Below are 21,145 nucleotides of genomic sequence, written 5' to 3'. Positions count from 1 at the left end.
GGAGGATCGTCAAGCCATTGAAGCTCAAAACAAGAAGTGGAGAAGCTAATGCTTGTATGCTATCAGAAAACACGTCAAGGTATCATCAAGAAGGGCAATATGATGTCAATTGTCCATACCAAACATGAGGTAAAGACCAATGTAATTGATTCCACTTGTGATTTACAAAAGCACATTGTACATACGATTGATCAATCTGTTGGTACTGCTATGTTTAATAATTCTAAAACATTGGTTAGAAGTCTAAATCATGTACTATCTAATTGTGTTAGGGCTTTGTTTATTGAATTGCAAGATAAAAAAGGTTAAAAAAACAACCCCAATTGCGAGATGCTAACACCTCGTATTCCAATGACAATAGCAAAATTCAGCAATCACCCTTAGATTCATTGGCATAATTTATATCACCTTTGCCTACACAACAAAATATATTGGTGCAATAAACCCATAACCGAGCCAATTTAAGATTGCCCAACATGGTGACATCTCCATTTAATACACCGAGTACTCAAACCAGATGTCTCTTCATTTGTTTTTCCGGTTCCGCACTTCATCTAGCATAACTAGTTCGGTTCCACATGCAGTTAATGGCCAAGCTAATGAAATTTCAGTAAGCATGCCATTAGTTCCCTACAACACCGTGGCATATAGCATACCTCCTATACCCCTACAAGGTATATCCATACCTTATGATCTATTACCAGATACTTATTTTAATGTGTCTTCACAAAATACTCCACATATCTAGCCCATAGCTTCGCACTCTCAAGATACGTCGTAACCACAATCTTTTAAGACGCAACCATAAGCTAATGTGTCATCCAATCGGCCCATGGCCGAAACGCTTTTGGGGTCTGAAAGCATCAAAGAGTAAATGACTAATATTTTGAGGAAACATTTTGGAGTATCACTTAAAGGTAAATCACGTGTTTATCAAAAATTATACCGTGATTATTATGACATAATTCTATATCTCTGTGGGTTTAAAGTTCCTGATTTTATTAAATTCAATGGGGAGGATGGTACAACCACAATGAAGCACATAGGATAGTTTTTTGCGCAATTTTTTTGCATAATGTGGTGAAGCCAGAGGTAGTGGTGCTTTAAGATTATGCTTATTTCTTTTGTCACTTTCCGGTAATGCATTTACTTGGTTTACTTCACTTGCGCCTACTCTATTCATACATGGGTACAACTTGAATAAAAATTTCATGAATGTTTATGTATTGGAGACGCAGAGTTGAGGTTAATTTACTTGACATAGGTTACACAAAAGTATAATGAGCCTATTTTTGAATAAATTAGGAGGTTTAGAGATACTAAGAATCGGTATTTTAATATAACTCTCTCCGATAGGGATCTAGGTGAATTATCTTTTGCTAGTTTACATACACACATCAAAGAGAGGTTAGAAGGACAAGAATTTTCAGATGTGGACCAAGTTTTGTAATGGGCTCTGGTTCAAGAAAGTCGTGTCAAAGAGCATAGAAAAGTTCAAAGATGTAGTGAAAAACACAAAGTGGTCGTTCGGGTGTTAATATAATTGAATATGAGGACAATTCATCAAACGATGATAGTGTAGACATGTATGTAGCCGAGTGGGCATAGAAGTCTAAGCAATCTGTATGCTCTGCTTTAAAGCTGACTTCACAAAAGAATCGGCAAGAATAGATGAAGTTTACATTTGATGTCACTAAGTGTGATAGAATATTTGATCTCTTGCTATAAGAAAAGTAAATTAGTTTGTCTCCTAATCATGTTATTTCATCACTTAAGGAGATTAAGAAGCGTGCATATTGTAAATGGTATAATTCGTATTCTCACACTACTAATAATTGTAATGTCTTCCATCGACATGTTCAATCGGCCATTAATGAAGGACGATTGAAGTTTGCTGAAAATTCTAAGATGAAGCTTGATAGTGATCCATTCCCTGTCAACATTACGAACTTTAAGGGGGTGAAAGTCTTGATTCGACCATCTCAAGCCGAATTGACTAAAGGTAAGAATGTGATCATTAGTGAGGATACTGTGAGACCAAAGATGATCAAACCGAAAAGTCTGAATATTTATTGTTGAAAGGTAAATGAAAGCAAGAACAAAGCTATCAAGAAGCTTGAAAAGCCAATACTTACATTTATTGCACTTTTGACTAAGTATGAAAGTGATAAGACCAGTTAAAAAGGGAGGCAATCAGCCAAATACTCTTAAATGCTTAAGATCACCTCCAAAACGTGAGTTTGAAGGAAGAAAGATGCAATAGAAGAATAATCTTGCAGCAGCTTTATTTCCTTTCGGGCCACTAGTGCCTATGATGTGAGGGTCTACTCCGATGGTTTGTCCTCCATGTCCGCCATGGGGTTAGTGTGGACCTTAGGCACCACCTCCTATGCCGCTTGCCAGGGCCGTCCTGGAAAATTCCGGGGTCCTATGCCAAACTCTAAACTGGAGCCTAAACTTAAGTGCCAAAATAACATAAACAATGTATACTATAATGTATTACATAGCAACAGGATAGACCAAAGATTGTACCCGTTGCTTGAACACATGTCTTCAAACTCTTGATTGTTGCATAATCTTCGCTTGAAAAGCATCATTCTTTTAGTGTTCTTTGAAATGAAATCTTCAATAATATATTCGTAATCAATCTTCTCCAACATGTCACTCTCAAGTGCTATTATAGCCAATCTATTAAGTCTTTCTTGTGTAATTGTAGAATGCAAGTAGGACTTCAATAGATTCAATTTAGAAAAGCTTCGTTCTGCTGATGCAACAGTCACAAGAATGGTCAACATAACTCTATATGCAATAGTTGCATTGGAAAAACAATCATGTCGCTTAAAAAACTTTAGAATGTCAAAAGGGCCCATCTTTTCTTTTGGAATAGAATCTTGGAGAAAAATCAACTCCACATACAGTTCATTAGCATCAATATCGGATTGTCCATCTCTTTTAAGTGCAGCCTCAAGATGATCACAAGAAGATTTCAAGCTCTTATTATCCAATGACTGAAATGTGTCAGAAGTAAGTAAGACCAAAAGTATTCTGATAACTTTGATACTATTTAAATCTCCTTGTAAGTGAGAAAATAGCTTGATCAACAATAGGTATAAAATAGTTGATTCTAAATGATTCCTCTGCAGATTGTGTGGTAATATTTGTGTCATTTGGATTCTCATCAAAATGTCTCTTTCTTTTAATTTTCCGCTTTTTACGAAATATTGTACCAATATACATCTCAAGAGCAATTTCTTTGGTTATCTCCAATGCATTTAAGAAATCAGTTTCCTTATACTCTTTGAAGAAAGAAATTAGCCCCTGCACTTTCTCAATAGCAACATCAATAAGCATATCCTTTGCTTGCAAATGTTTGCTTACTAAATTAACAGCATATAATATTTCATACTAAATGACTATTGGCACTAAAAATTCATACACTCCAAGTTCATTAGTTGCTAGAGATTTAGCCTCACTACTTGTTTTTGGATCATTATTACTATCGGATACTTAAAGTAGAGCCTTCCGAATCTCTGCATATTGAAATCTAATAGCTTTAACACTTCCAACACAACTCTTCTAATGAGTAGATGACACTGACTTGAGAGTCAATCCTGTTATGTTATCTTTTAGAATCTACCATTTTTTGATAGAATTAGCAAAAGTTGTGTAGATATGTTGGATGATTCCAAAAAAGTCTTTAGCTTTACCACAAGTTTTAGTCATATCACAAAGTGTTAAATTAAGATTATGGCAACCACAAGAATAGAAAGCTCTAGGATTTACATCCAAAAGTTTTTTTCTACCCCTTGATGTGTTCCTTTCATATTTGACCCATTATCATAGCCTTGTCCTCTCACATCATCTATATCAAGTTCAAGATGTTTTAGTTCATTCTCTAGCACGTCAAAAAGTCCTTGCCAAGTTGTATCATTTACGTCCAAAAATCCTAAGAAGGATTCTTCAATGCAAATAGGATTTGAAGATGAATCCACATATCTTATAATTAAATATATTTGTTCTTGGTGTCTTGCATCAGGAGTACAATCAAGTATGACAGAGAGATACTTTGCTTGCTTTATTTTCTTGATAATTTCAGACTTAATAACAGAAGAAAGCAATTGTATCAACTCATTCTGCATCCTAGGACCAAGATAATGAACCCGAGTTTCATCATTTGTAATACGGCGAAAATGCTCTTGAATAATCGAGTCAAATTCAGCCAACATTTCTATCACACCTAATAAATTCCCATTGCTATCTTCATACACTTTGTTATTAGAACCACGAAATGCTAGGTTATGTTTGGCAAAAAATTTTATAATGGTAACAATTCTGAACAAAACTTTTCTCCAGTGGTCCTTTTCTTTCTCAAGTTGTCATTGAGCAACTTTAACAATAGTTTGATCCTTTGCAATCTATAACACAAATCATACCAAGTGGTCATATTTAAAACATGATATGTACTTGTTTCATGCTATCTAAGTCTATTACCAAGATGTGTCTAATCATTAAGTCCCTTATTTGCCAACTGACCTTTTTGATACCCATTTGTAAATATTTTGCAACAGAAGCAAAATACTCTATCGAGTTCTTGGAATACACAAGTCAATCTCTATTGCACTCCTCTCCATTTGATATAATTCTAGAATAGACTACATGTGTTGCAACAGGACAAAAAAATTCACAAGATGATATAGTTGTTTGGATGACCTTGATCCACAAAGCATTACGCGCACTACATATGGCAAGCTAGTGAAATTAAAACCTTGTTGTATCCCAACAATAAATATACCATGTACTCCTTAATCTAGTTGTATCCTAACAACAAATATACCATGTACTCCTTAATCTATGTGCCACATTAACTAGTGTGTATTTGTTTCTTTTACTGAATTGGGCTCCAAGAACATATATGTTGTTTGTTTTTGTCCTTTGTAATCCCTAGTTTTCTTTCCCATATTCCATTCAAGATATAGTTAGCAAAAACAATTCCCCAAAAACTAAAAATATGATGAGACTATTAATTATCAACCTTGGGGTAGAAAAACCTAAAAAGTAAAAGAAACCCATGCTCCATTTATTAGAAGCACACAAATGCAAAAATTTTCATTATAAATTCACCACTTATCATGTAAGACCCGCGTTGCCGGGATCTCCTGTGCCTCCTGTATCAGTCCCTGGATTACGTAGCTGATACGCACAGTACAACAGTTGTAGTATCACAGTCAAACTTCGTACAATACATTAACGTACAGTGTACTTTAAGTTACAAACCATATTGTCTCTTACAAATATGGCCTAGCGGCCTTCATGAAAAGCACAGCGGAAAAAGGACCCAAGCCACAAGCAGCGAGGGTGCGAACACGACGCTTAGACTACTCTTCGTCTCCGGCTTCGCCCCCGGCAAAGCCGGCGTTATCTTCTTCATCTGAATGACAGCAAGAGTGAGTACAAAAGGTACTCAGCAAGCCCTATACTACTTTCAAGAGTTTCATAGATGCATAATGAAGTATTTCAAGGATAAAGCTTTACGGAATAGTTTTAGCGTAAAGCAATCCATGCAGGTATTAGTTGTATCATCAATGATTATCTTTAAAACTGTTTTAATAGTTCAAAACCAGTAACAAGCTTTATCTGGGGGTTTTCGGTCCTGGGAGGGGCTATACCTCACTCCGCAGTCCCTTTTATCACAACTGGTGTACCTCTAGTACCACACAGCTTCTGGCGGAATCGAGCCAGGAACATTAACATACGGACATCTAGTCCACACACTCACTCATCAAGACACACGCACCCTGAGTCTAGTCAACGCGATTGCTGCTTTCGCATGTCCATGACCGTGGACACGGCTATTCGAATAGTTTTACACTCTGCAGAGGTTGTACAGCTTTACCCATACGATATGCTCAGCCTTCAACCGTTGCAAGCGGAGGAGCGAATCATACCGAGACTCTCCAAACACCTTTCCTGCCGGGCTTTTCCACGAGACACGCCCAAGTACCAGAGCTGCATGCTTCCGAAGGCCAGCATCCCTTTTTAAGCCTTGGCCGGTACTAGAAACCTCCAAGCATGCGGGACAGGATAGTACTTGCCTGCTCGTTGCTCTCAGCCTCCTGGTATGATGTCCAACCCAGTCCAGTGAAAGGAAAGTCAAGTCTTGCCCATACAGGACGCATGGTTGTACGTAGTGGCTAGGCTAGACGGGCCGCAATGACTCGGTCCTTAAGCGGCCGGGGTGGGCATCTCCCAGCACGAGTATTCCCACAATACCACATGCCCCCAAGAGCATCCCTTCCCACAGAGGACTACTCTACCTGCCCCCGCCAAAACAGTTTTCACCCATTTTTACACACCACCCACCATATCCCACACACCGACAAGGATCTCACATCTATCACGAAATTCATATCCATCAAGGATTCATGGTATATGACTTGTCATTGGATAATGATAATTTATCATCTCCGAGGAGATGCAGTTTAAAAGCGACATCTCCGAGGAGATGTATTCAATCCTAAGCATGCTAGATATCAAGGTGTCGTCTATTGTTAATATATGTAACAACAGGTATTCCTAGGGTGATATGTGTTCTGGATGATGACATGTATGGCATGGCAGTGTTGATAGGGTTAACTACTACAAGTAGTTTGAAAGAAAATGCAATATATAGCACATGCGATAATAAGTTCGATTTTAGTTGATCATATATATTATTCGAAAACATAGGTTCAATATGATCAAGGAAAATAGGACTTGCCTTCTCCGGAGTTCTCCTCTTGATTTTGGTCAAAGTCAGGATCCTCCTCAGCCCGAATAATCCCAGCACAGATCTCGCAAAACAAATGTCCTTGTTCTTGCTCTTGCTCCTCTGTAATTCACAACTACTATCAATACGGCTAAACTAAAGAAAAACCGATCAACACCCATTGAAAAGCCAAACAAGTCTTAACGAACACCACGAGGTGACCAATGAGTAGATCTTGATCTTTGATGAATTTCGGCGAAAGAATCGCCGAAATCGGAGCCAGAACGGAGAAGTTACGGTTCTGAGAATATTTAAATCTAAAAAATATGAAAATACACTATTCATGGGTGGGGCCCACCGAACAGTGAAAGGGGCCCATATGAACAGTGAAAGGGGCCCATATGAACAGTGACCAGGTGGGGCCCACTTGGGCTCCACCTGGGCCTGGATGGGTCGGGCCTGGATCTACAGTAATGGGCTTGCACAGTGCGGCCTACAGAGTATTTGGGCTGGCTGCTAAATGGGCTACTGGAGCTGGGCCGGCCTACTGAGGCCTGGCCCGCTGGCGGTTGGCTGCTTGGGCCGAGCTAGCGATGCACGGGCCGAGACGGCCGTTGGGCCGAGCCGAGGCCGGTCTGGCCAAGCCAGGCCATGGCCCGTTGGCCAGTTTGGTGGGCGCGCGGGCGTGCGCGCGTGCCTACGCGAGCGGACGGTGGAGAGGGAGAAGTTTGGCCGGCGGCGAGCAATCTTGCGGCGGTGCGCACCAGAGAGCTCACCGGAAAAATGTTTCGGCCAAAGCTTCACGACGACGAAGGCACGCCGGCCAACCTTGAGAACTGACGGACTCGGCAGGGGACACCTCAACGGCAGCCGGTGGCGGAAACGATGCCAGTTCATCGTCGGAGGGGGAACAAGACGCGGAGAGAAACGTGCGGCACCTCCCCTGTACGGGAAAGGGGCCAACCTGCAAGAAAAAGAGGCATGGAGCCTCTTTAACACACGGCACGATGGCCGGTGACCACACTACTCATACGCACGCGCCGGCGGCGACCAAACGCGGTGGCGGAACCACAAACGCGTCAGCGTGCAGCTATCAGCCAAATTGGCGCATGGGGTGGCCTACTTAGCTAGCCTAGGGACTCTAGGGAGGCTAGGGGCTCACCAGTGAGGTCGGACGGCGGCAAGCGGCGGCTGCGGTCGACGGTGGGGACGACGAATGACGGCGGCTCGGGCTTCGCGCGAAGGCAGCTCCCGTCGAGCTTTCCGGGCCAACGGATGGTGGCACACGGGCAGCGTCGGCTTAAGGTCCTCCTCGGCAGCTCGTCGGCGATGGCGTATGGTCGACGGCGAGCAGTGGCGAGGCGAGAAACGGGGCGGCGGTGGCGGATGTGGTGAAAGGGATAAGGAGGGAGCGCTGGCCTGCTATTTATAGCTGGGAGGGGAGGCGGCACTAAGGCGAGGGCGAGGGACATGTGAGCGGGCGCGGGTGTCCACCGCGGGTCGACGGCGAGCAGTGGCGTGCAGCGAGGCACGCGACGCGGTGGCGGTGGCCTGTGGTCGGCCGACGCGCGGCAGGCTACCGCCAGCACGCGTACTGCGGCGCCAGCGCAGTGGCCGGGGCAGGGGCAGAGAGAAGGGAGAGGCATGGGCTCGGGGCGGAGCTGTCCCGCGAAGAGCGGCGGCCGGCGACGTGGCCTGCAGCGTTGGCGGGGAGAGAAGGGAGAGAGAAGAGGGAAGAGGGGCGTGCGGCGATGGTCGACGCGCGGCAGCGGGGTCGGCATCAGAGAAGGCGGCATGGCCAGAGGCGCCTTCGGCTGGGCGCGCGCGAAGCTGGGCCGTGAGACGGCCCAGGTGCGCGGGAGGGGAGGAGGGCGGTCGGGTGGGCCGCGGGCGCTGGCATGGGCCGCACCCAAAAGAAAGAGGGAAAGAGGCCGGTTTAGGCTTGTGGAAAGAAAGAAAAGAGAACCGGCCCACTGAGAATTTGGAGGAGAAAAAGAAAGAGAGAAAAAGAGAAAGAGAATCAAACATATCTTTGGAATAATTCAATTTGGAAATTTGAATTTGGAACTTAACTTTAGATTAAGATCAACTTCAATTATTTATTTGGAGTTGATTTAATCTGGATCTCTGAGCTTGGAGATAATTTGATTTAAGCTGATCAGAGTCTAAGAGTAGGTTTGAATTGAGAGACATTTAATTCAAACCTCCACACAAAGAATCATAAAATCCAATAATGCATGACAGTCAACCTAATGCAGTGATCATGCTAGAATTTGCACTGGTAAACTTTGGAACAACTAGTCAACTCAATACCTCCAACATGTATGAAGGTGTATGCACTGGCATACATACACATCCCTGTACATGTACTAGCTTACTTAATTATCCTTAAAAAGTTTTAATTTGGAGCTAATTCTGTAATTATACAACATGCTAAACACAGGGTGTTACATATCACGCACTATATAGAAGCATATAAACGTCTCAAACTACTTTCTGGGATCAGCTCGCTCAACAAATAGCTTCCTTGTCTTCCCAAACTGAAGCACTGTTGTTGGTCATGAAAGATTGCTACCATGTAAAGAGTGGGTAGGGTCAACTGAAGCATGCGCTATAGAAAGCCCAGAAAAATTTAACCATCAGAGTCAGGAAAAGTTAGCAATAATGGGGTCAAATACGGAAAATGCTAAAGAAAGCAAGAGGCACAATGCAATTTTTTCTCAGCAAGCAGAGTAATGATAATTAAAAATCAGAAATAACCAATTCATCATAGGGATGGCAACCAGACCCATAGGTTCGGGTCCCCACAGGTTTGCACCCAGCAAGTGCGGGTTCGGGTGCAAAATCCTGCTCACAGGTCTAATGGGTCGGGCACTAAAAACTGTAGTGGGTCGGGTTTAGGTTCCTACTTAGCCCTGTGAGTGACCTTTGGATACCGAAGTTACTAGCCCATCTACCTCTCCGGCTCTCTCGGCTAGGCCGGCTCATCTCCCTCTCCTTTCTCTCTGACCTAGCCTCCCTCACCTCCTCTTCTTTCTCTCTCACCCAGCCAGGGAAGCCTCCCTCACCCTATCGCCTCTCGCCCTCTCTCTCTCTCTGCATAGACACGATGGCGGGGCGGGCTTGGTGGTAGCGGCTAGGGTTTGGCGGTGGGGTGGCAGCCGAGGTGAGGAAGGGGAAAAGGAGGCCGGCTCACCTCGGTCGACGGCGGTGTGGTCGTAGTGGAGGCCACAACGTTAGTGTTGGCGATGATGGGCATCGGGGCAGCAGATCCTGGTGTCGGTGGCTTCGTCCAGCGGCGGCGGCGTGGATCCGGCGATGACGGCACGAGATGAACGTGGCAACGTGGATCTAGCAGGAGGGTGGTAGTGGAGGTCTGTGCCCAGTGTCGCCGCCCCATTCGCACTGGCCTCACTACCCTTCTGTGCTCGGCAACACCGCACCCTTCCTCGCCCGACCGTGCCACCCCTCCGTCCAGTCGCGCCGTCGCACCGCCCCCTCCATGTTGCTACAACGTCACACTGCCCCTTCTGCCCATCCCCACCGCTCAACTGCGCCATCGCGTCGCCCCCTCCCCACCATCCCTCCACGCCAAGCCGTGCCGCCCGCTCTTTTCATCGTTCGCCCACTCTCAGCTTCCTCGGATGACAAGACCTGACAGGTCCCCATCGGGTTTTAGGTCCCCACCAAGTTCAGGGGTGGGGCTCATTTTAACCCGATTAGTACTTCAGATGCGGATCGGGTTTTGCATTTCAGGTTGCATGGCAGGTGGGTTTTGGCTCAACCCGCATCCATTGCCATCCCTAGTTCACCAGACAGTAGCTAATCAGCAATAACTGGTGTCTAGTACTAATATGAGGTAAAAAAAAAACACATGGCACGACAGGTTTGTTTAAGTATTGATAAAGCTGCTCCAAAAACTAAAAGAATGGGAAAAACACGAAACTCACCTGACGCCAAGATGTTTTGTGTTTTATCAGGACTCTCCTCAACATGCCTCAGTCCTTCCTGCCTGCATAAAAATATTTGTCACCTTGAAACAAGGACACACTATAGGATCTGTAGAGACTGCACTTTGAGGCAAATAGAAAGCAACTGGCACACTGGAAGGCATGATCCTTGCGACTTTACTAAGAGAAGCTAATTAGCATCAGTTCAGTGCCACCATTGATTCTTTCGTAACTGCAAAATAGACTGTGAATGCCAGCAACTTAAAGTAAAAATGATTGTGAAATAAATTGATTGAGATAAAAGGAGAAGGATCAATCGGCCCATAATAAGTGAGAATTGGGCCAGATTTGCCTAGGTGACAGCTAGATAGGGCCAAGAAGAAAGTAATGATCTTACAGGGACTCTCCGGAGGGCCTCGTCGATCTTTTAGGTGGGTGGTAAGGTGGGGGAGCCCCTGACCTTCTTGCTCAGGATGGATCTGCCGCACGCACAGCCAAGGGTGCCATCACTTTCCTCACTGGCTGCTGCCGCCTCGTGCATCAGCACCACGCCGGCCTTCTCGCATATGCCATTGTGCGCACTGCGTCGCAACTCAGCTAGCTAGCCGGTCGTCTCTCGAGTTCCGCTCGGATGCTGAGCCCAGCACACCCGCAGTCTAGTTGCTCGAACGCGAACACGAGGAGCACTTCGCTCACAAGCAGGATCGTGTACTCGCCAAAGGTCACCGGCGGTGGGTATGAGGCAGAGGGTGGGTGAGGGGATCCATTTCAATTTAAGGAATAGAAGGAGACGCGAATTGATCCGATGCAGAGGCCGATGGTGGTGGTTGGCTTGAGGCTTAGGCGCGGTGTTGCACCGGTCACTGGCGGAGCAGCTGATCTAGATCCGGTCAGAGAAGGGGTGAGGGAACCAACCAGTCTAGCGTTGCCCTAGATCCGCCACTGCTCGGCCACGGACTCCAGCGGAGGGGAGCGAGGTAGAACCCCACGACGGCGCGACGCCCTGTCGAGCGCCAGAACCTAAGCAATGAAGGGCAGCGAGGAGGAAATCAGCACGAGGGAGAAGGGTTGCGAGAGGGGGTTGGAGGGGAAAATGGGTTGCAGAGAGATCTTGGGAGAGGTGGTTTGTCCGTTCGACGTGAGAGGGAGGGAACGGGCGGGTGGGTGGGCGAAGGACGATGTGGGACGATAGGAGGCACTAAGTAATTTTTAAGTAGGAGAGAATAGTGCAGATTTTTTTAGAAAATCTATCTGTAGAATCTTTCTGAATTGATAAGTCTTTTTTAGAACTTTTTTTCCTAAGATGTTAACCTGTTCAGGATCAAGGGCATCTAATATCTTGGATCAAATATATCAGACTGAAAAGAAGTACCAACATTTGCAACAGGTGAACTAGTGTCGTCGATGTTATCACCATTATTAGGCATTTGAATATTTATGTTGTCAACAAGAACTTCCTCAACAATCTTTTTTGTCTTTGTCTCATCATTATTAGGATCATTAGCAACATTAATATCAAGTGCAGGTCCTGATCAAGTGTCTGATTATCGGAAGGAACTTGTAATTCTTTCATAATAAACCTATACATGGCTTCTTTCTGAGATTGAGTTAGATCTTTTGTTCTTCGTCTATTTTTACGCTTTGGATGATCAGAATCATATTTTCTAACCCGATTTGTAGAAGACATGGCTTGCAAGTTGGAACCATAGATCAACGGATGCACATGTATCGGATGCCACTGCTTTTCTTTTTAAATCTTTCTCTGACCTTACCTGCAAAATAATCAAGAATCTGACTAAGCATTCATGCATGGAACGTACACGTAATCACCATTATCACTTATAAGTATACCTACATGAGAATGAAGATTTGTGGTGGCTTGCGTCAGTCACAGGACACTAAAATTGAGAATTGGGATTGCAAGAAAAAGTCCCAATATTTGGAATTAAACGTCGCACACAATAAGCCTGTAGCAAAACTTATGCTTGATATGAGATTCAAAGATAGATTGACATGATTTTAACATGCCAAATAGCATGACTTTCGGATAAAAAAGACAAGTAGATGAACTAGGAATTTAGAATTGATATATATAATTTACAAAACCCTAAAACTATGCATCTAAAATATGCTTACCTTGTAAAAGCTTGGCATCAATTTGGGGATGGGGCTGCTGCGTGGTGATGCTTGCTAGTTGCAGCAACGAAATCGACCAACCGATGAGGCGATAAGGCCAGCGGTGGCCTGCGATCATCGAGTAGACAAACAATCGAACCTCCTGGCCGCAACGACGCTTCTCTTTTTTTTTTTTGTTGGACTACGATATTGCTTTGTTTTCTTTATTAGGCCTTAGCTAACAATGCTTGCATGGTTAGGCCAATCAGCCAGCAATATGCTATTTAGGCCCATGGAACAAGGAGAGGAGTGGACAAGCTGTTATTGCTTGGACCTTCAAGAGAATAAGCCCAACAGAGAATATACTCAAGGTACTCGGTCCAGCTTGGGGGCCCTGTGCGGTCGCACAGGCCACATAGGCCGCACATGCCTAGGGACGACCCTGCCGTTTGCACAACTCCATCCGGAGTGGACAACACCAAAGCAATCGGCATTTAATAGGATATCTCATCCTAAATAAGATCGGTTTAGTTCAAAAAATTGGTCAAATGATCGGGAGGATAGAAAGGAAGTTAAAAAGGTATATCGTGTGAATAATACATATGTTCTTAATGAAAAATCAGATCTGGAATAGAGGAAAAAATAGCTGGTTGTGGATGAAAACAAAGTGCAAAAATAACGGCTAATGACTGTTTGATAGGCGGCAACAAAGAGAAAGTTGAAGAGGTGTTTGATACTAATCTCGGGACCGAATTGGTGTCTCTTACAGCAGCACCACAGCCTGTGGCACCAAGGATTAAAGAAGCCACTTATAGTGCTAAGCCGATTGATAGTTCATGCGATCGTAAGATTGAAAAAAAGATATCCTTGCTGCCCAGAACTAAACCACATCCTTGACGGTGTCCTAGAGGTCTCTCACACTCCAAAAAAGAAGACTACAAAGATTAAGCAAGCAAGAGATAGGAGAAGCGCAAACCGAAAAGGTGAGGGATCAAGTGTTTAATAAAATCAAGCTGATGTTGCCTATTCAACAGGAATGAAGAGTAAAGAAGGTTGTAGCGCCTAGTGATGGTGAGGATGATATGCTAGATGACTCTTCAGTAATAAGAGATGATACTTCATCGCATGATAGCATGGACGTCAATATATTTTTCGTTTTGCTTTCAGAGTTTCGAGTCATTGATGAAAAAGTTGCTCAACTAAATCTTGATCCGAAGAAAGCCATATTTATGGAGCCTAAAGAATCGAATTAACATTTGAGACCATTGTATGTTAAGGGACATATTAATGAAAGGCCGATTTCTAAGATACTAGTGGATGGTGGAGCTATTATGAACTTAATGCCATATTCAATTTTCAAGAAACTAGGGAAGGAGGACAATGAGCTTATGAAAACAAACTTGGTGCTTAATGACTTCACCGACGATCTGTGGAGACTAAGGGTGTGATTTTTATAGAGCTCATCATTGGGAGCAAGATGGTACCTACCGCTTTCTTCGTCGCCGATGTGCAAGGTAATTACAACGTGTTATTAGGATGTGATTGGATTCATGCAAATCATTGTGTATCTTCTAGTTTGCACCAATTCTTGATTCAATGGGAAGATGATGAAGTAGATGTTGTCCATGCAGATACATCGTCTTATGTTGCTTTAGCCGATGCTTTGGTAGATTGGCAACACAGAATTGTTCAATGTTTCCGGTCAAGATCACTTGGGTTATGATTTTCTTAGCGTTATTAGAGATGATTTTGTATCCATATCTGTATAGCCGATTTCTTCATCTCGGCTTAGAAATGTAATGTTATAAATGGATAAACAAAATAATTTAGATTGGTTACTATATTGTGGAACAATATCGATAAAAAGAACGATATTTATGAAACTATTGATGATTTTGATGAAGTAGAAAAACTAGGACAAGGTTTTTCGTCGGTCAACCCATTAGAAGGGGTAGATATAGGAGATGGTACTGTTCCTAGGCCGATATTTGTGAACAAAAACATGCATGATGTCTAAAAAGGCGAAATAGTTGCATTGCTTAAGTAATATATCAATTGTTTCACTTGGGAATATCAATGAGATGTCGGGACTTAGTCATGAGCTTTTAAGCATCGGTCTCCCATAAAATCGTGTTTTAGACATCACAAAGAACCGGCTATAAAGTTTAATCCTAACATATATGGGTGGATCAAAGAAAGCTGGTTGCTCGCTGCGAGGTTTATTCGTCCTTATAGGTATACTAAATGGATATCCAATAATGTCCCGGTTGAGAAGAAAAATACCGGTAAGTTGAGAGAATGTATTGATTTTATAAACTTAAATAATGCTACTCTAAAAGATAAATAGTCCGATGTGGAGATTTTGTAGTCACTGAACTATCCAATGAGTTAAGTCAATTATTACCGAAAAAAACATGCTCTCTGAAAAATAGTCTGCTGAGATATGAAGTGAACGTCGGACTATCCGGTCAACGTAACTTAAGTTTGTGTTAGAAAATTACTCTATGAAAAAATGGTCAGCGAAAGTTCCGGCGTCAACACCGAATCATCTGATGCGTTATATTTCAAATCTTGCAGAGATAATTGCTCTCTGGAAAAATCAGTCCAGTACATATTCTGGTGTATACATCGGTATATCTAGTGCGTTCAAAAGTGGTTTGTGCAGAAAGTTTTGTTCTCTATAAGAAATCGCTCGGTGAAAGCATCTGTGAGGCGCCGGATTATCCGATGAATGTAAAGACAATTTTGTGTAAAGAGTTTGCTCTGTAAGAATTAATCTAGTGTGTTATGCAAGGTAGCGCCGGACCATCCGATGTGTATAAGGAGTCTGACTCGAGTTAAATTCGTAGATTTGTTCGAATTCTTTTCACGTTTTAACCGAACATAACATGTTTAGTGTCGGAATAAAGTATTACTTTGATTCCCTATAACCAAGACTACTTTCCACTTATAAATAGTTGGGGGTGACGGATGATTACAATAACAACTCAGTTAATTGTAACTATTGCATCTACTTTTCGTTCTAATTTACTTTTTTGTATTTTATGATAATTTTAGAGTAGTTCTTCGCTGCTATTTTGAATCTCTGCAATTTAGATGATAGTCCTTTATCGATTTGCTCGTAAATTATCTGGACGATGATCTTTAAGGTTATCGATCGAAATTTTTTGCTTATTTATTTGTAAATAAGTCATGTTTCACTATGAAAAACAATATTTATCCGGAATAGATCTATGTATTGCGCAGGATTGTCAAATCCCTCGCCAACAATAATATTCATTATAAAGATGATATTTGACATATATATCATCGACGATTCAACGATAGCACGACAGGCAAATCGTGGGATCTCTCCCGAAATATCCAACAGAAACATTCTTCTCCTCCTCCTTGGTTCGAAGCGACGAAGCTGCAGGCCCCCTGCGGAGTCTCCAAACGCCTGCCCGCCTCCGCCCCTATCCGAAGACCTCCTGCTTTCTAACCGCTCCGCCCGTGGATCTGGGCGGCGACGACGATGGAGGAGCAGCGGTCGCTGTTCGACGAGGTTTGCCGCCTCATACCTCCTCCTTTTTTTTTTTTTTTGAAGCATACGTCGCACCATCTCCCCTCGGGGTTTCCTTCCCCTTCCACAAGCCATTTGAAGTCCGGAGAAGGGAAGGGATGCACATCCCCTGATTCAGGTGGTGGGTGGCGCTTTGCAGCGCGAATCGGGTCAACGATTAGGAGCCTCGTTTTGTATGGTTGTCAAATTTTACGGCTCTATGGCTCCATTCTCGGCCACACTAGAGAATTTTACAGCCTCGGATAGTAGTACCGTTTTGCGTCTCATAGTATGGATATTAACCAGATAGCCATCATAACTGGTTAATAATGCTACTGCAGTGGTTGGAATGTTTAGTTTGGTGTAGGTTGATTTGGCTAGGATTCTTGCCCATAGGCTGAAGTTTGCACCAGGGTCTAACCAAGGTGCGTTTAGGGATAGCATATGTCAGTTCAGAGTTCAGACTTATGGCAAAATGGACCTACGGTAATTGATAGTTGACCCACAAGTAGTGCATTGCTACCGTGGCAAGATATGCGGATATGCAGTTTGTTTTGTTATTAGAGAAAATTGCAAATATGCAGTTAGCTACAGTGATTCAGCGAAGTAACTGTAAATATGGATTGGACGTTAAACTGAATATTACTTTGACGCTGAACATCAGTCCTAATAAATGAATGTGCTATCTTTATTTTCTGATACTTGGTATGGGTCCTGAACAATGTGCTAAGTATACTAAAGCCTGAGGAAAAAGGCCTATTGGAAAGATGCCATCCTGTATAAAATCCAATGCTTTGGCTCATCCACAAGTATGATATTCCATATCGGTGCAATAACAGTAGTTTAAATTGGCTAATCTCTTCTGCATTATTGTGCTAATTGCCACCCTCCTTTCGTTCAGGTAGAGCAATGTGTCACATCCATATCAGAAGATCATGAATCCACATGTTGGGGCTGTGGGCTCCGGCTTGTTTTTGCAAGTTATGCACCTGTTTAGAAGTGTGGCTGGTGCGGAGCAATTACACAAAGCAACCAACCTGCAAGAAAACCTGATAGCGTATGCTTTTCCCGCTGGAGGCGTTTACGGGATAGCTTCTTTGTGACTGTGCTCCTCCTCTTCATGCTCTTTGTTATATGTAGGTTCCTGTCCCTTGCCATTAGCACAAGTTATAACTTGCCACAGTTATTTGTTTATTCATGCAGATTATGCTATCAATATTTTCAACATCCTCCTTATTAATGTTATTTCTTGGCCAGTTGTTTATTTAGCCATTTCTTTTTGTATAACAGGTGGTGGGGTCTGGGCGGTATATCCTATTGTTTTCTCAGTCAGCAAGTTTTGTGGTATCTTTCACTGCATGGTAACAGTTCTCTTGGCTGTATTTACCATTACAAGTTATTGTTTGTCCTCTTTTAAATCTGCTGGTGCACCAACAAACATACGGTGGGGCAGCTATCCCATGGTTGGGAAAAATGATCTTGAGAACTATACATTCTGTACATACTGTAATAAACCAAAGCCCCCGAGAGCACATCACTGCCGATCTTGTAAAATGTGTGTGGTGGACATGGATCATCATTGCCCATTTGTAAGTGCAATAACCAGTAACACCTCGATGTATTTGCATCCTGTTGTATCAATAGTTTGGTAGTTGTTAGGTTTGACTTGTTCAGTTTTTCTTGTGTTCGAGTGCAGATTGGCAACTGTGTTGGAGCATCAAATCACCAAGCTTTTGTCATTTTTCTTATCTCTGTGGTCATTAGTTGCACTTATGCTGCTGTGATGACCATATATGCGAGTTATCAGATATGGCCCTCTGTCAATTTCCCAAATCTAGCAGCATCTTGGCATTCAATGAATTCTATGAAAATATTGATGGAGATTATTACTACCTTAGCAGGCTCCGCATTCTTCTTGTCGGCAAGGGGTCTAGTTCTGGTATATCTAGCGTTTGCTACTCTATCAGTTAATGCTGGTATAGGTGTATTGCTGTGTCAGCAGCTTAGTTACATATATGGAGGAAATACATATCTCAACCATTTAATTTCACCAAATGCCATGCATGGAGCGAAAGGGTTGCAAAACCTTGTTAGCTTTCTGGGTTGCCCCTACTCAATTTCCAGAGTTTTGTTGCGGTATTCGAACACTGGCAAGTTGCAGGACAATTCAGGCTCAAAACTTCTTTAGAGGTATAGATCACATTTCTGTCCCTTATCCTGTGGTTTTTCATTTTACTTGTAAGACAGGTGGAGGTAATGTTAAGAGTTGTTTATTCTGATTGATTCCTTGCACAATTAAATCCATGATATTTTTGTGGTCCTGCTTAGTCATGAACTAACAAATAGTCTCCATAAGGTAAGAGCCTTCTAAACTGTGAACCACAATTTGACCATCAGTCAACTGTGATTGGACATACTCATTATACATACCCTCTCCCTTAACCGTGGAAATGACATTGTCTAATTGTAGAGAACCCTGCTGATTATCATCGGATGCCATTACATCATCTTGAGGCATGATGGGAGTAATTCACTTCTCACCATCTTGAGTTTGCTCAGGTCCATTGTTTATGACTAGAGATAAGTTTGATTCACCCTCATCTAAATGCTTCTTAAAATCTAAAAAAGGCCCTTATAACTCCCTCCTTGGGATCAAAAGCTACAATTGGAGCCACCACAACATATAGAGTTGACTCATTCAAAACCACATTTCATGGCATTTCCTGAATTTTGATGAATTACCTTCCTTATAAGTGAGATACTCCTTTATGACTTCTCTTGGAATTATTATCATCAGTGATGAAACATCATCCATTTCATTATCCTCATCATCATCTTCTTGACCCTTAGGATCAGGCTTAGGAGGTGCATCGTCCTGCCTCTTACTCTCAAAGCTTTCAACAACAAAGGTGATTTCCTTACCCATTTTGTTGACGAAAATCTCAATAGTAGGTATTATCTTCAAAGGATCTCTACAATTAACTTTCACTCTGACTGGATCTGTTCTCAAGAGACTTAACTCATCTCATCATCAACAACAGGCTCACCCACAACAGCAGTGATCTCCTTGATTAGCTCTTCCTCTTTAGCAAAGTTAGGTATACCATAGATCTTGATCCAAGTTGATTGAAGCAAGTTAGTCATAGTTGGATCGATGTTTCTTTTAGAAGTTCCCACAGGTTCCGCGGCCTCGATTACGCAATCCGCCATTGGCCCTTGCTCTATTTAGCCAACGCCTTAAACCCTTGCTCTTTGCTAGGGTTTTGACGATCAATCAGGGTCTTGTCATCACGGTTTTACACCGTCCAATCGACGAGTCAATTCAACATTTGTGCTTCTGGATTGCAAAGCTTCCTTGATAATTGCTCTTGTGCTGATGGAGGAAGAGTGTGATCATGCTCTCCACATGCTTTCTTGAACGACATACATGAATTGCTCGTTTCTTCCAGGATAAAGTAGTTTTGTTTCACGTCGATCGTTCAAGAAAGTTCATGGAGACCATGGCACATCTTTGGATTAGAGAGGTCGAATCGGCTGCTCGATCGAATAATGCCAGGTATGTGTGTTCTGAATTTTAGTCCCTTCACATGCTTCCTTCGATCGCAAGCAAGATTGTTCCAATTGATTGGATGTCCTTGCATGCTCCGTTGTCCCCGGGAACCCTTCCTGGTCAGAACACATGACAGATCTCCCTCTTCTCTCTGTCCCATGAGCTAATCTTCTCTGTTTCTGCATCCACATGGCATGCGCTAGTATACCCCCTCATCTGCTTCCTTCGCAACTTGCAAATCATGATGCTAACAACTGCATTCAGGAGAGGGCACAGCGTGATTCCGTACACACTTTAGTTTAATCATACTTCTAATGGCATTTTGCATTGGTTCAGTGTACGATCCACATGTAGGCGTGATGCGCATGAAGTGCATGGATTCACTGGTTAGTAATTCGATCCATCAGCATTTGCAAAGTCAACAGGTAAATGCAAAACAAAAGCCGGCCATGGTAGACGACGGGCAGACAAGAGGAGGCTGCCCGGTCCTCGGCATGTTGACATGTGCTCGCCGCGCTGTGCTGCCGCGGCACTAAGCGGCAGCACTGTGGCATGGTGAAAACTATACTACTGCTGCTCTACTAGGCTCAGTTTACAAATGCCCGGCGTATAACTACAAATCTAGCAGTATCATTGTATCATTTTCCATGCGCTCATTCTCACCGGTAGTGTTTTTCTCATATCACTGGTCAAATTTGAGATAGCCACACCACAGTGACATACACTTGTGAACGGAAGGAGTAATTTCATGATCGAGTGAGTGCCAGAGCGATGCAGCGAAAGCCATCTGCGTCTCTCGTTTCATGTGAATCTTTTTTGTTTGCGTTGCACAGTTGCGCTTGCACTGCTCACGGAGAGAGGAGGGAGGCCCCATTGGCTTTACAGCTCAAAGATTCACAAATGGCACATGCTCTCCTCCTTGCTGGCTGCCTTGCTCACCCTCCGGGGAGAGAGAATAAACAATAATGCGGGCTGCGGGCTGCGGGCTGCCAATTGTGAATTGTCTTCAGATCCAACAGAAATCCGCTTTCCGATCAGTACCGTGAATTCGCGTTCGCTCGCTCGTACCATTGCCGGCCGGTGCTGGGGCCGGTCGATCTCTGATCTGCCTTTTCCCCTTCGCGCGTGTGCCTGGTTGGTGAAGGTCGATCGAATGCGCCATGCCTTGTATGGTTTCTGGCTTTGCTTCTCCTTCTGCTCATCTTCTTCGCTGTGCTCTGGGCTTTAAATGGACGCCATGCTAC

The 21,145-nt window shown here is 43.3% G+C and overlaps 1 protein-coding gene across 2 annotated transcripts; it reads left to right on the top strand.

Moving 5' to 3' along the window:
• The first annotated feature begins 16,129 nt into the window (after positions 1 to 16,129).
• On the top strand, positions 16,130 to 19,351 carry LOC133925265 (protein S-acyltransferase 11-like). Of its 2 annotated transcripts, XM_062371171.1 has the most exons (5): positions 16,130 to 16,354; positions 17,253 to 17,487; positions 17,642 to 17,940; positions 18,048 to 18,541; positions 19,202 to 19,351. In XM_062371171.1, exons 2-4 carry the CDS (start codon positions 17,472 to 17,474, stop codon positions 18,537 to 18,539), a joined length of 807 nt encoding a protein of 268 aa, XP_062227155.1. In that variant the 5' UTR covers positions 16,130 to 16,354; positions 17,253 to 17,471; the 3' UTR covers positions 18,540 to 18,541; positions 19,202 to 19,351. The 2 variants fall into 2 exon arrangements, with proteins under 2 accessions (XP_062227155.1, XP_062227154.1); XM_062371170.1 differs by lacking the exon at positions 19,202 to 19,351 and having other exon boundaries at positions 18,048 to 18,678.
• Positions 19,352 to 21,145: the final 1,794 nt, after the last annotated feature.

Source organism: Phragmites australis, chromosome 7 (assembly GCF_958298935.1).
Source record: "Phragmites australis chromosome 7, lpPhrAust1.1, whole genome shotgun sequence".
NCBI classification, from domain to species: Eukaryota; Viridiplantae; Streptophyta; class Magnoliopsida; order Poales; family Poaceae; genus Phragmites; species Phragmites australis.
This window is presented reverse-complemented; position numbering and strand designations above follow the sequence as displayed.

Coding starts and splice junctions, on each gene's coding strand:
- LOC133925265 (XM_062371171.1), top strand. Junction 17,941..18,047: donor TGGATCATCATTGCCCATTT/GTAAGTGCAATA, acceptor GTTCGAGTGCAG/ATTGGCAACTGTGTTGGAGC.